At 36.7% G+C, this 13838-nt stretch overlaps 3 protein-coding genes across 5 annotated transcripts in view; 1 reads left to right on the forward strand and 2 right to left on the reverse strand.

Annotated features, from left to right (window-relative positions):
* Positions 1-632: 632 nt before the first annotated feature.
* Positions 633-3153, reverse strand: LOC107724442 (guanine nucleotide-binding protein G(I)/G(S)/G(O) subunit gamma-10-like). Its single transcript, XM_016533378.1, has 3 exons — positions 2972-3153; positions 1920-2046; positions 633-1816 (listed from the first exon to the last, which is right to left on the reverse strand). Exons 1-2 carry the CDS (start codon positions 3056-3058, stop codon positions 1921-1923), a joined length of 213 nt encoding a protein of 70 aa, XP_016388864.1. The 5' UTR covers positions 3059-3153; the 3' UTR covers positions 633-1816; position 1920.
* Positions 3154-4371: 1218 nt separating this feature from the next.
* Positions 4372-8395, forward strand: LOC107724426 (ATP-dependent Clp protease proteolytic subunit, mitochondrial-like). 2 transcript variants are annotated; one of them, XM_016533352.1, is made up of 7 exons: positions 4372-4438; positions 5227-5328; positions 5481-5552; positions 5661-5757; positions 7086-7273; positions 7350-7455; positions 7584-8395. In XM_016533352.1, exons 1-7 carry the CDS (start codon positions 4427-4429, stop codon positions 7811-7813), a joined length of 807 nt encoding a protein of 268 aa, XP_016388838.1. In that variant the 5' UTR covers positions 4372-4426; the 3' UTR covers positions 7814-8395. The 2 variants fall into 2 exon arrangements, with proteins under 2 accessions (XP_016388838.1, XP_016388837.1); XM_016533351.1 differs by lacking the exon at positions 4372-4438 and adding an exon at positions 4800-4877.
* A 551-nt stretch (positions 8396-8946) lies between these two features.
* Positions 8947-13838, reverse strand: part of aldh3b1 (aldehyde dehydrogenase 3 family, member B1) — an 8877-nt gene continuing 3985 nt past the window's right edge. For both annotated transcript variants that reach the window (XM_016533354.1, XM_016533353.1), the window contains exons 2-10: positions 13224-13396; positions 13033-13143; positions 12716-12836; positions 11709-11794; positions 11493-11574; positions 11009-11401; positions 9946-10112; positions 9759-9858; positions 8947-9673 (exon numbers count right to left, since the gene is read on the reverse strand). In XM_016533354.1, the coding sequence (XP_016388840.1) occupies positions 9474-9673; positions 9759-9858; positions 9946-10112; positions 11009-11401; positions 11493-11574; positions 11709-11794; positions 12716-12836; positions 13033-13143; positions 13224-13385 (1422 nt within the window). In that variant the 5' untranslated portion in view covers positions 13386-13396 and the 3' untranslated portion in view covers positions 8947-9473. The remainder of the gene's footprint in view (positions 9674-9758; positions 9859-9945; positions 10113-11008; positions 11402-11492; positions 11575-11708; positions 11795-12715; positions 12837-13032; positions 13144-13223; positions 13397-13838) is intronic.

Genomic DNA, 13838 nt, shown 5'->3' on the forward strand with positions numbered 1-13838 from the left:
TATTGAATAAAGCCAGGTTCAAAATTCATTTTGTTGACATATTAAAAGGTAAACGTTTTTACAGAGGGCATTTTGGACACCTTTTTTATAACTCCATAAATCAGAAAATACATTCAACACCCAGGGGGAAAAAGGAACAAAATGTTATTTAAATCAGGTGAATTATATATAAATAAATACCTCTGTAAAAACCTTAATACAGATAGGAATAAAACTTGTTTGGAACAAAACGTTTGGTGTATGTTGGTGCTACTGGAGATAAACTATTATAGTTTTTATTACTAGCTTTGTATGTTTGATTGTATGTATGTGCATGTTTTCATTTTAATTCTAGTATTTGTACTGGAATTTTTACTTGAACTAAGTTTTAGCTCAGGGTTTTCTTTCTGTTTTTAGTCAGTAATTTCAGTGCTTCAACTCAAACTTTATTTTCCAAGCCAACTAATTTTTTTTACCTAATACTACAAAACAACAAAAATGTTTTGATAGTTTTAGCATTAGCTAACAATAATAACTCTGTTACAAACAGACACCATAGTAGTTTCCATCATAATTGTTGCTTTTATTGCTCTTATTGTTAAAATCACACAAAAAAAATTTAATTGGGATCTTGTTCAAAAAGTGTAAGAAGCTTTTCAGGCTCAGTCATTTTAATTTATTTATCAATGACATCTTATTTACCAACAACATCTTGATTCAGTTTTGTAAGGAAAAGTATATAGGGGCTAGGTATCTTGCTGCAAATAAATCAGATGTTGCTCTTGTAGGCACAATCAAACTTAAAACGCAAGACATACATGAGGTAAACAGACTGAAAAAGTTATCAATGCAGGACAGCAGTAAAAATGACATTTGCATGAATGTCCAGTGGTTGACTGATAAAGATACAGTACAGATATAAGATGAGATTAGTAAGCATGTGAGGGCTGAGAGTACATGCAAAAACAGGCCAGCTGATACGCTCAGTCATTTGGTGTTCAAATTCTTAGTGTAAAAGCATAACAGGCAGGCAGCACCCTTTCACCAGCAAATATCACTAAAAACACAGATATAATTCTGCACTCGTGTCTTGTGTTAACACTATAACATTTAAGAAATGTCCAAATTATGCAGAAACCTTTACCCACTAGATTAGAGAAAATATATTTGAATAAAAGGTAGTACCTCATTCAGTATTCAGAAAAGTGAATTTATATCAGAAACACAGCATCGATCTTAATCAAAAAGAACCTGAGATTCAAGACATCTCTCTCCTTCAATAGAGCTATGTGGTTAATACAATTAAATTAGCTTAAATACATGAGTTTCGTGGAAACAACAGTCCATGTATATAAGCCTAATTGTATCAATAACAAAGAAATTCAGTGTTTCATCCTAAACTAAACACATTACAACAAGAAAGCGTTTTGAAATTTTTCTGTGTAAGGCTGGTATTCAAATGGACTTGGCTACACAGTAAAAAATAAATGCATCAATTATTTTTGCATATTTTTCATCACTTTTCCAGTGGACTGTTTGACCAACTAAACACTTTAATTTCCTCCTATAGTGTAACTTTTGCACTACCATGTCCTTATTTAACAGTATACAAATTAAACACTTTTAAATCACTTCTTCAAGGTTTTCCTCATAACTCACATCACCGGACGTGAAAGACTTCAAGTCCCAATGCAGCTTACAAAATTAAACAATTTAGTGTAATAGTAGTGATGATAACCAGCTCTGCTGTAATGTAAAGGGGATCTGAGGGTCGTGTAGTGAAAACATTCGAGTGAAAGAGGAATGTTCACAAGTTTCTCCACATTCTTCACGACTCCTTTAGGGGGAAGAGAGAGAGATAGAGGTTCACATTTCTGTTTCTGTTCCCATTCAACAGGAAATTTCAAAGAAAAAAGTAACACTGAGCTGATTGTTGGTACCTCAGAAGAGCGCACATGATTTGGGTGGTCGAAAGGGGTTGTCGCTTGATGGCACCCCCATGAGGAGAGGGTCCTTGTGGGCATTTTGCAAGCAGAATGCCTTCAGCTCAGCCGCAGCTTGAGAAACCTAGAGAAGGACAGATTGTATAAAATACAGACAGACAGATAAACAGACAAAAACATAAGTAGACATGTGAAGAGTTCAGATGCAAAAGCCTCTTAGTGCCATAATTTTTTCTCAGGGTCCTATGTTTATGTTCAGTTATTTCACTTTAATGGCAATGAAAAGAACCTATTCATTGCCATTAAAGTGAAATTACTAAACATAAACATAGGAGCCTGAGGGGAAAAAAATGCTAATTTTAGAAGAAACTTCATGTATATGTACGAATATACAGATAAAAGAGGTTTGTGGAGCAATAAAGACTCTATTGGTTATCACATAGTCCTTGCAATCACGCGGTCAGAAGTTTATTTGATTCATGATAAACTCAGTAATAACACACAAAGCCTTGAGTTGTTTTTAAAATCGCGTGTTTGGGGCCAGTGGGAACTAATATAGATTTGGATTTTCCCGGCCAACAAATGTGGCACTGTGTCACTCACACACTCACAATCAACAAAGAGCTGCACTGTGCGCTACTGCCTGCAGAGTTTACCTTCAAATGCGGCTTCAAAAACGAAAAGTTGGGAGGCTTTTATGTCGAACTGCGAGTATTATACACCTCACAAATGTATTGAAATATTGGATGACAGCGTGTGTTAGCGTTCCATTAAAAGCAAGCTGTCACCTGCTGAAAACGAAGCTAATTGCAACCTGCCACAATATAAGACAGGCCACGGTAAAAGCTGGCAAACAGATAACATTATTTGTTACGCTTCAGCTGCATTAGGTGTGTTGTAAGAGCTCTCACATGAATCAAGAAATGTTAAAAACAGTACAATAATTACACAAAGTAGCAGGATGTTCGGACAGGATCAACAAGTTTGTCAAGTCACACCCTGTTAGCAAAGATTTCCAATCTTTTTGGTTTTTATTTTCTTATGCTCACCTTAATTCTGCGGATTCCTGCCTCAAATCGCAGCTGCTTGACGCTCTTCTGCAGACTCACCAATCCGCCGGCGCTGTTATTCGACATGACTCCTGACAGATCGAGAAAGTTTGTAACAGTAGTGTCGAGACGAGACTGACTTTGGCAGTAACTGGCTCAAATGCGCCCCTGTAGTCGAAACCGACAATTGGTTTCACACTGCGACGGCGCAGGAGTGTTTCTTCACCTGTGAATGAATGGGATTTAAAAGGAAGCAATATTGCTTTATAATGAGCTTATCATATTTTCTAGGACCCTCAGAGTAAACCTCTCTACATGTTACATTTTCATTCGGACATAATTAGTATGTTTATTACGCCATTTTCCTTGTTGGGTACGTTGGCTGTTCCACACAATGTTGGCAATTTCAGGATTCACTAACAAATGAATGAACACGTGTGTGTTGTGGTGGATTAGGTGGGTGAGATGATGCATTATTGTTGCTTGTAACTATATTCATGCTAATAAGACACAATTACAGTATTTTTCATTACACTACTTTCACAAAAGGTTCTAGCTGAGCCTGCGGTGAGTGGCGCCATCTAGCGTTGTTTTATTATATGACAGTGGATGTGCTTCACCAGAGCCCCTCCGCAAGTGGAGACTCCAAAGCCAACGAAACGCGTCGAGATCCTTTCTGTTCTGTTTTGTGTTTGAATGAAAGACAGTGGAATAGATGTGTCAGTTTATTTATTTTACCGAGCCGTCAGAATGAAAATCTATTTTACCAGAGAGACAAACTAGATTAAATAATAACATACACAACATGATATACAAATAAAACAAAAAACAAAAACAAAACTGCATTAACTACAAAAGTATCAAGGTCTTTTTTTTGTTTAAAATGATTAAAGCAATTTTCCTGTCTTTTTAAGATGACTAAACTTTAAAACAATATTAACAATATTACTATACTTGAATGACACTATTCAAATTGTGAATTGTCTCAAGCTCATTAAATCAGAATAGTTTACCAAAGGTACACTACAGTTAAAAACGTTGGGGTCTGTGTGAATTTAAAAAAAAGAAGAAATATGTGCATTCAGCAAGGATTAACATAACTGGCAGTAAAGACTTTCACATTGTTTCAAAATATGTCTATTTCAACTAAATGCTGTTCTGTTGAGCTTTCTATTCATCAAAGAATCATGGAAAAAGTATCATAATTTCTACAATAATATAAAACAGCACAAGCGTTTTCAAAATTGATAATTTTTTTTAACTTACAATTTTGCGACATGTGTGATTCATTTTACGACACTTGTATTGGAACAGCAAACGTCACAGTAACCCTAACCCTAACTTACACTCGACTTCGCTATCTCTTTCTTCATTAGAGTCTCTGGCTTCACTATCAAGCTGCTGAATATCCCATCCGGGTCAATAGGGGTCGCGTGAGGGTTGCTTAACAGAAACATGTTGTTACGTGTAAGTATTAAAATACCTTTTGTAAATTAAATATTCATTCCGAAATATCTATTTATATGTGTCTCTATATGTGAAACAATTCAGTAATGTAGCAGCAATGGCATTTATGATAAACACGCTATTCTTTTGCTAGTAGGAGTGCTTTATGTTAAATTAATCTAAGTTAATTTAGCTAATGTTATCATAATTTAATAATATAAAACAGCACAAGCGTTTTCAAAATTGATAATTTTTTTTAACTTACAATTTTGCGACATGTGTGATTCATTTTACGACACTTGTATTGGATCAGCAAACGTCACAGTAACCCTAACTTACACTCGACTTCGCTATCTCTTTCTTCATTAGAGTCTCTGGCTTCACTATCAAGCTGCTGAATATCCCATCCGGGTCAATAGGGGTCGCGTGAGGGTTGCTTAACAGAAACATGTTGTTACGTGTAAGTATTAAAATACCTTTTGTAAATTAAATATTCATTCCGAAATATCTATTTATATGTGTCTCTATATGTGAAACAATTCAGTAATGTAGCAGCAATGGCATTTATGATAAACACGCTATTCTTTTGCTAGTAGGAGTGCTTTATGTTAAATTAATCTAAGTTAATTTAGCTAATGTTATCTAAGTTTTGCTCGTTTTCAACTGACACGTAAAGTAATGTCATCAGGCTGATTTGTTCTCTGTTGAGTGCTGTTATGTCAAGCTCGCCACTAAAACGACCTTGAATACATAATGCTGACTGTCTTTTTGACCACTGATCATCATCATCATAACTGTTGTTGTTATAGAGAGTCCTACAGTGTGGTGTTCCTGCACTCAAAGTCAGTCGGTCCATTCATCAGAGTGCGCCATGGAGAAGTCCACTCATACCAATAGTTGTGGAGCAGACGGTAAGAGCACATCAGTAGCACGTTTCTTCATTCCTGGTCAACTATTATCAAGAAGTCACTTTTAGAGCCTGTAATGGTAACTTCAATAGTTTACCTGTTAAAGATGCAGCTATTTAGTGTTGCAGGAACTTGACAGCTATTTTCTATTTCAGGGCCGAGGAGAGCGAGCATATGACATCTACTCAAGGCTGCTTCGAGAGAGAATCATTTGTGTTATGGGTCCAGTAAGTTAAAATGCAAGGAAGGACACAAAATGATCTAAAATGATTTTCAGGAAGCCCTTTTGAGTTGTTTCCTTCCCTATCTGTTTTTCTGTCCTTCTCTTCATCTAGATCGATGACTCTGTAGCTTCTCTGGTTATCGCTCAGCTGCTCTTTCTCCAGTCTGAGAGCAACAACAAGCCTATTCACATGTACATCAACAGTCCTGGTGAGAAACACAACTGCATCAACAGAACAAAAACAAAAAGATTGTAGCAGCTTTGTATTGTGATCATCATTACGTTCATTCATCTGGCAGTTCATGGTCTAAAGTCATACAAGACTGACTCATGCATTTTTGCTTAAAGGTGAAGACCCTACTCAATGTATGTTTTGCAAGGTTCCCCTTTCTGTTAAACATATGTGACCTTGGAGCACAAACCCAGTCATAAGTAGCACGGGTATATTTGTAGCAATAGCCAAAAATACATTGTATGGGTCAAAATTATTGATTTTTCTTTTATGCCAAAAATCATTAGGTTATTAAGTAAAGATCATGTTCCATGAAGATATTTTGTAAATTTCCTACCGTAAATATATCAAAACTTAATTTTTGAATTTCTCAGTATTTAGAATTTTTTTTGCACCCTCAGATACCAGATTTTCAAATAGTTGTATCTCAGCCAAATATTGTCCTATCCTAACAAACCATACATCAATGGAAAGCTTATTTATTCAGCTTTCAGATTATGTATACATCTCAATTTGAGAAAATTGACACTTAAGACTGGTTTTGTGGTCCAGGGTCACATATTTTATTGGACTGTCCAGCTTTTAATGCACAGAGAAAACTCTTTTATGAAGTGAACTCACTTAAAGAGTTTAGTAAAATTTTGCCAGGAAAAGTTGTAGAATTATTAAATCACGTTAATGTAAAAAATCTTGTGTGATATAACTTTTGTTTGTTTGCTGGTTTTTATTGTATTTGTTATACTTGTATTTTTTAAATTGTTTTTGCCATGAAAGTAGCTTTTGATGCTGACATGGCATTAAATAAATATATACTACTACAATTCATGGTCTAAATCTGTCCAGTTTGAAATGTTCTGTTGCTGATATGAGATTGCTTGATACGTGTAAGGGAATCCATTAGATGATTTTGCATGCTGGCCATATAAACATACAAATACCTTCAAATTTAATATTTTTGTTCAATTTGGGCTTCTAAATGAAGTTGTAGTGTCTTTCCTCCTCAAGTATGAGCTCCAAATTACATTATAGCATATTATATGAACCAGAAAGGCCTGTTGTTTCAAATATGATACTCACCAAAAAAAAAAAATTTTTTTTTTTGGGATTTTGCCTACAGGTTTAATAAACTCCTTTTTCAGAAAATTAGATTTTACTGATTTGTGAAAGAAGTCAGGCTTTACAGGCTTAAACTGCTTTGGCATATAGGATAACTAGTATAAAAAAGGGAAAAGAGTTTGATATTCCAGAAAGAAATGTTTTGAAGCCAGCAATCCTCATTTTTTTCTTGGTCTCTCTTTCTTGCAGGTGGTGTGGTTACAGCTGGACTTGCGATCTATGACACTATGCAGTACATCCTAAATCCCATCTCAACCTGGTGTGTGGGTCAGGCCGCCAGTATGGGCAGTCTGCTTCTGGCCGCAGGAACCGCAGGCATGAGGCATTCCCTGCCCAATGCCCGGATCATGATGCACCAGCCCTCCGGAGGAGCAAGGGTAAGAATGGGGGACAAAAGAAGACAAATATAGGGAACTGCTTTTACAACTTTAACGCCAATATTTGTAATTTCAGGGGCAAGCAACAGATATTGCCATACAGGCTGAGGAGATTCTCAAACTCAAAAGACAGATCAACAACATCTATTGCAAACACACAGGGCAGCCTTTGGAGACTATAGGTAATTTTTCTGTTACAGATCTTTCATTAATATTATAATACATTTGTTTTTAAATATCAGGTAATTATCTTCGTATTGCGTGCCTTCCGGACATCATCAAGTTTCTGTGTTCTGTTGTCCTCGCTTAGAGAGCGTGATGGAGAGAGACCGGTACATGAGCCCGATGGAAGCACAGGATTTCGGGATCATCGACAAAGTCCTGGTTCATCCACCACAGGCTGGGCAGGATGAGCCAGAACTCATTCAAAAAGAGCCCACCAGCCCTGCAAGCGCCTCCACCACCTCCCCTCAACCTCAAGCCTCTGAGCCGGGCCAGTCCGGCAGCAGCCCTCCCTCCTCATACAAGCCTGAGCCCTGAAAGAGACACTCCCAGCAGGAGCGAGTGAACTACTGCATCACTGGTTCAGTGTCTGTTTTGGCAGATGTTTGAGGGGACAGTCACCAGCTCACACGTCATAATCTGAACCTTGTGACCTTCCTTTTGTACCTTTTATTGAGTATCACTAAGCCTAGTCCTGAGACAGTACTGGAATCTGGATTTAACAGATGCAAGTGTAAAGATACTCAGTCTAGCCCTTATATTTGTATGAAGTACAAATAAAGGCATCTTTAGCAAGAATTTGGTTCATTGTAAACAATCTAGATGGGAACACATGCTTACAGCACAGGGTTTCAAGTCTATATTATTTGGATGTGTGTTGCCATGTCACACAATATACTTTGAGTTGTAAATGTGCCCCTCATTTAATATAATCCATGTCAAAATGATTTAGAGCAAGAGATTTTATAGATGAATTTTCAAATAAATCATTGGTTAAATATGGATTGTTTTCCTGTCTTTTGAAATCCGAATATTTTACCAAAGGTACACCCCAGTTCAAAACTTTTGGGTCTGTATGAATTTTTAAATAGGAAATATGTACATTTATACAGCAAGTATGCATTAAATTGATCAGAAGTGTCAGTAAAGACTTTTACATTGTTTCAAAATATGTCTGTTTCGAATAAATGCTGTTCTTTTGAGCTGTCTATTCATCAAAGAATCATGAAAAAATGTATCATGATTTCTACAATAATATAAAACAGCACAGCTGTTTTAACATTGATAATATTAAGAAATGTTTCTTGAGCAGAAAATCAGCTGGAGTAATGGAATAAATTATATTTTAAAATGTAAAAAAAAAAAAGCAAAAACTTAAATAGAAAAAGCTAAATTGCTAAATCTTACTGTTTTACTGAGAGCATAGGATACTTCTTTAAAACATCTTACAAACCTCAAAGTATTTAACAGTACTGTATGTCAAAATAATTTCTGTAACATCATGATGTATGTGGTGTTATTTTCTAATGACGTCATGGTTGGTATGTAAACCAAATTCTCAGAAAATAAAAAACACACCAAATTGCATGTTTTTCAGCTGTTTCTTAAAACAAAAAATGAACAAATGCAATTACAATATAAATAAATCCCCATTATGCTTTTTGAAGGCAAACATGTTTGTCAGACTTTATTTTTGTACTCAACTTTGAAGATGAAAATGACAAGTATGCAACTCAAACTAGAAATGCTACTTGATATTTTCACTAAATAGAAAACTCTAAACTATAATGAGCTATATAGCAAGATATGTAACAGTAAAGATGCTACATTACCTTACTAAGTAAAATAATGCTTTTCACTTTAGTGTTCGATAATAACAGATGCGAATTAGCACATAAAGAGTTGAGTAGTGTATTTGAACAATGGTAAAATAAACTCATTCTTTTCCTAGTAAATGGCCTCTTTTCTCTCACAATAGAAGCATCCAGAAGAAGCAACTTTTCTCAATGCTGACCTCTGGTGGTGTTTTGAAAGACCTCACAATTGAAAATCCACAGATGAGGTTTGTGTTTCTGACCAAACTCTCTGCCAAACCTTGGTGAACGCCAAGCCATATTTTTTTGTTCCATGTTACAATCTGCTTCATTGACAAAATCTAAAAAATGGCCATCCTCAATGTGAGCGTCAGACTCAGTGCTCACATAACAGAACATCCTGCCCACCCCTTCTTCTTGGCGGTGGTGGCCCAGCGCAGCCAGCTGAGATTGCTTTCATTATAGGGGGGGTAGCGCAGCACATTGACGCGCTCCAGCAGCCAGCTCCTCATCATGCAGCCACGCTTGTGACTGAACGTCTCAAAGCCCCAGCGACCGTGGTAGTTGCCCATCCCACTTGCGCCTGGGCCAAATACAAAAACCCCCCCATCAGATTTCACCTTTACAGCAGGGCAGTTGTTACATTAAAGGAATGCATTCAGCCTTACCAACTCCTCCGAAGGGTAATCCAGAGAGGCTCATGTGAACTATTCCATCATTGGAACAGAAGCCTCCACTGCTGGTCCTCTCAAGCACTGTAGTTACAACCTTAACAAATATAGATAGATATGCACTGCTTTATCGCTTACTTCACACTTTACTCGTGTTAAGGACTTTAGTTTTTTCCTTCCTTACCTGAGACTCATCAGAGAAGGCGTAGAGTGCCAGAGGCTTTTCTCGCTCGTTGGTGAAATTGATTCCTTCATCGAGAGACTTGATGGTGAGAATAGGGAGGATGGGGCCAAAAATCTCCTCCTGCATTAAAGCATCGGACTCCTTGACATCCACGACCACAGTGGGGGCTGAGACAGTCCATGAAAAAGCAAAAGAGCAAAAGCTCAGAATGCAATACCAGTTTAGCTGCCTACAGATTTTTTTAATATAAATATATACTGCACATTTTAGGAAATTCAGTAGGTCATGCAGAAACCTATGTATTCTGAAAATGCATACTACATACTGCAGCAGTAGTAAGAGTAGGATATTAGTATGATACAATGCACTGAACTTCTATATTGTTCAAAAATGTGGGGTCGGTAAGATTTTTAAAAATGTTTTGAAAAAAGTATCTTATCCTTATCAAGGCTGCATTTATTTGATCAAAAATACAGATATCGTTAAAAAGTGATACTGTGAATACAATGTTTATAATTGTACAATTTGAAACAACTGTTTTCTATTTTAAAATGCAATTTAAAGACCTTTTAAGATAGATTTATTTGATCAAAAATACAGTAAAAAGCAATTATACTGTTAAATATTATTGCAATTTAAAATAACTTTTCTATTGTAATACATTTTAAAATGTAATTTATTCTGGTGATTGCAAAGCTGAATTTTCAGCAGACATTACTTATTAATTATTCAGTGTCACATGATCCTTCAGAAATCATTCTTATATGCTTAATTGGTGCTCAAGAAACATTTCTTATTATTACCCATGAAAACAGTTGTGCTGCTTAATATATTTGTGGAAACCATGATAAATTTTTTTCAGGATTATTTGATGAATTGAAAGTTTAAGATAACAGCATTTATTTTAAATATATATATTTTGTAACATTATAAATGTCTCTACTGTTTTGATCTATTTAATGTGTCCTTGCTGAACAAATATTTATTTAAAAAAATCTTACTGACCCCAAACTTTGAGTATATACAGTATGTATATACTGAATATGTAACCTTGTTTACTAACCGATGTACTTGGTCTTTTTGTCACTCTCTCCTCCTATCACTATCTTTCCCTCAGACTTTTTTAGCAGCTCAACCAGTCGGTCCCAGTGCCTGTCTGTCACGATACGGCCCATGTCTTGGCTTTGCTGGGGCTCAGATCCGTAGAAACTCTCCAGAGCCTCTTTCATAAAAGGTAACAGCGCGTCTCTCGTCTCAGCAGTGCATAAAACATAGTCTGGAGCCACACAACTCTGCCCTGCATTGAAAAACTTGGCCCACACCAGCCTCTTAGCAGCAGCTTTCATGTCTAGCCGGCCATATATCAAACAGGGGCACTTTCCGCCCAGCTCCAGAGTAACTGGGGTGAGGTGCACCGCTGCGGCCTGCAGGATGCAACGAGCAACTGACTGCGAGCCTGGAGGAGAGAAGACACGAGATGCTGAAGCAAATATAGAAAGGTGACAACTTTTCTTGAATCTGTCATTGATAACAATGCAAACTCTAACCTGTGTAGAAGATATGATCAAATCTATTCTCCAGCAATGTCTTGGTCTCTTCTGCTCCACCACAAATGACTGCATAACACTCCTACAAGACAAAACACACATGGCACAAACAAACCCATTTACAGGAGAAGGATTACAAACTTTACCATGAACACAGTAGCACCATGACACTAAGAAGTGTTAAGTTAGATCATATGGGTCTTTCCCAAGGGTTACCTGGGACAGGTACTTAGGAATGAGTTCAGCAAGAAGCTTTTCGGTTGCTCGACTTATTTCTGATGGCTTCAGAATAGCACAGTTACCTGTTAAAAAGATGTGATTGAGTTAAAAATATTGCGGATGTGCCTCCTCAGATTTTTGAGCCAATGGATTTCCAAAGGGCAAAATTTTAATTTTTTTTATATTTGATAATTAAGTTATATGATAATTGTAGGTACAAAATTAGTAGTTTCCCAAAGTAGATGCCTTTTGGTTAATTTTGCCATTTTGAAGCCCAAATATGTCCTTTAGCCTTAAGTAATGATTACTTATCACATGATTACTTAAGTGTAATTTGTGCAGAACCACTAGGTTTTTGTGTGCGGGTGGTTGGGGGAATCCGTCCAAAATATTAGAAAATCAAGAACACAACCAAAGGGTTTTAGCACATAATATGTATCATATAGCCATTTAAATATCAGCCTTTGTTAAAATTAAGCATGCTAGAGAATCTGTGTTTTGCAAAATGTGTTTCCAAACATCGAAATAAGGTGCAGTTTGCCCTAGCAGACTAAGTCGATAGCAACAGTAAAGACATTATTAATGTATGTTCTCACTTTAGTTCAGAATTCAAAAGTAGTCCATAAAATTGGGTGTGAAGATATTGCAGTAATTATTACAGTGAAAACTTGAAGTAAAGTTTTATTATAACAATTTTTTTAAATTTTATTTGGGGTCGAGTTTTTAATTGCAAAGTCAATTCCTCTGTTTTCCATACGTTAAATTGCATGGAGCTCACTGGCAGTCAAGTTCAGTTGCAATTTTGCCATAGTACAATTTTTATTATATCAGGATTCGAACCCAACCACTATGTTTACTATAAAATTACACCACTGGACTATCTTGACGCACAGTCTTAGGAAGAAGTGCCAGAACTGTCACTGGTGCTCCCTTCAAAATAAAAACTAGGTGCACGATGCCCCTGTATATAAGGGGTATATTTCAGAAAAAGATATAGATAGTACCTGCAGCAATTGCACCAATCAAAGGTAACATAATTAGCTGAAGAGGATAGTTCCATGCTCCAATAATCAAAACAACACCTAATGGCTCCCTGCGTACAAAACAGTCATCCAACTTTGTTGCCTGGAATACAAATGAAATGGGGAGAGGAAACAAATGAAAGCATTTTTAGGGAGATCAATCTCACATCTGCATTGACCGGACCCTTGAAGGTTTTCTGTTGAATAATATTGTTGGAGCATTTCGTTCATATTATAGTTGCTGCATGTGTTAATGGTGCAATAAAGTTTATATAATTATATATTAGTGTGCATCTCACCAGGTTTGTGCCCACATAAGTGGGCTGCATCCAGGTTTGCAGGTTGCTGATGGTGAGGCAAAGGTCATTCACAACTATTTCAATCTCTGAAAGCACTGCCTCAAACTTGGGCTGCAGGGAAGATGAGATTAAAGCATCACTTACGCGTTGATTTTAAAAGTACTTGTGTGTCAACCTGTGCATATTCATACCTTAGCAAGGTCTTCATGCATTGCCTCTAAAATCTGGGTTTCATTGTCTTCAAACAGAGACATCATGGCCTCCAGCTGAGTCAAACGGAAGTGGACAGGAAGGGTCACACCTGAGCGGAAAACACCCCGCAGCCTCTCCAGCACCTGTTTCTGGCCTTCCATAGCGAGATCACCTGTGTTGGACATTGTGAAGGGTTGCAGAGGAAGTCAAAATATGTGTGTACACAATATTTAGAACATGAGCTTTTCAGATAAAACACTCTTTTTTAACAGATGTCTCAGAGATCTATGTGTGCTTAGTTGATTTTTCCATGGAACAATGTATGAGGCCCTCAAAACCAAATCCTCCAGTCACATTTGTATTTATTGTACTTGAAGTGCAATAATTTAAATGTGTTTCCCCCACACACAAATGCAAAGCTGCAGCATGATTACACAGCAATCACAAACGACTGTGATTAGTTCATCCCGACCAGCGCTGAGAAAAGTAACACGAACCAAACAACACGTTGATAACCAGTTGTCTGTCTGGAAAATAAATGAACGAAAGAAACGACACTGGTGTACTTTAATAGATTTCGAAGCGAAAAACAGAGTGGATAGTTAAAATAGGAC

Source organism: Sinocyclocheilus rhinocerous, unplaced genomic scaffold, assembly GCF_001515625.1.
Source record: "Sinocyclocheilus rhinocerous isolate Xijiao unplaced genomic scaffold, SAMN03320098_v1.1 scaffold485, whole genome shotgun sequence".
Taxonomy (NCBI): Eukaryota; Metazoa; Chordata; class Actinopteri; order Cypriniformes; family Cyprinidae; genus Sinocyclocheilus; species Sinocyclocheilus rhinocerous.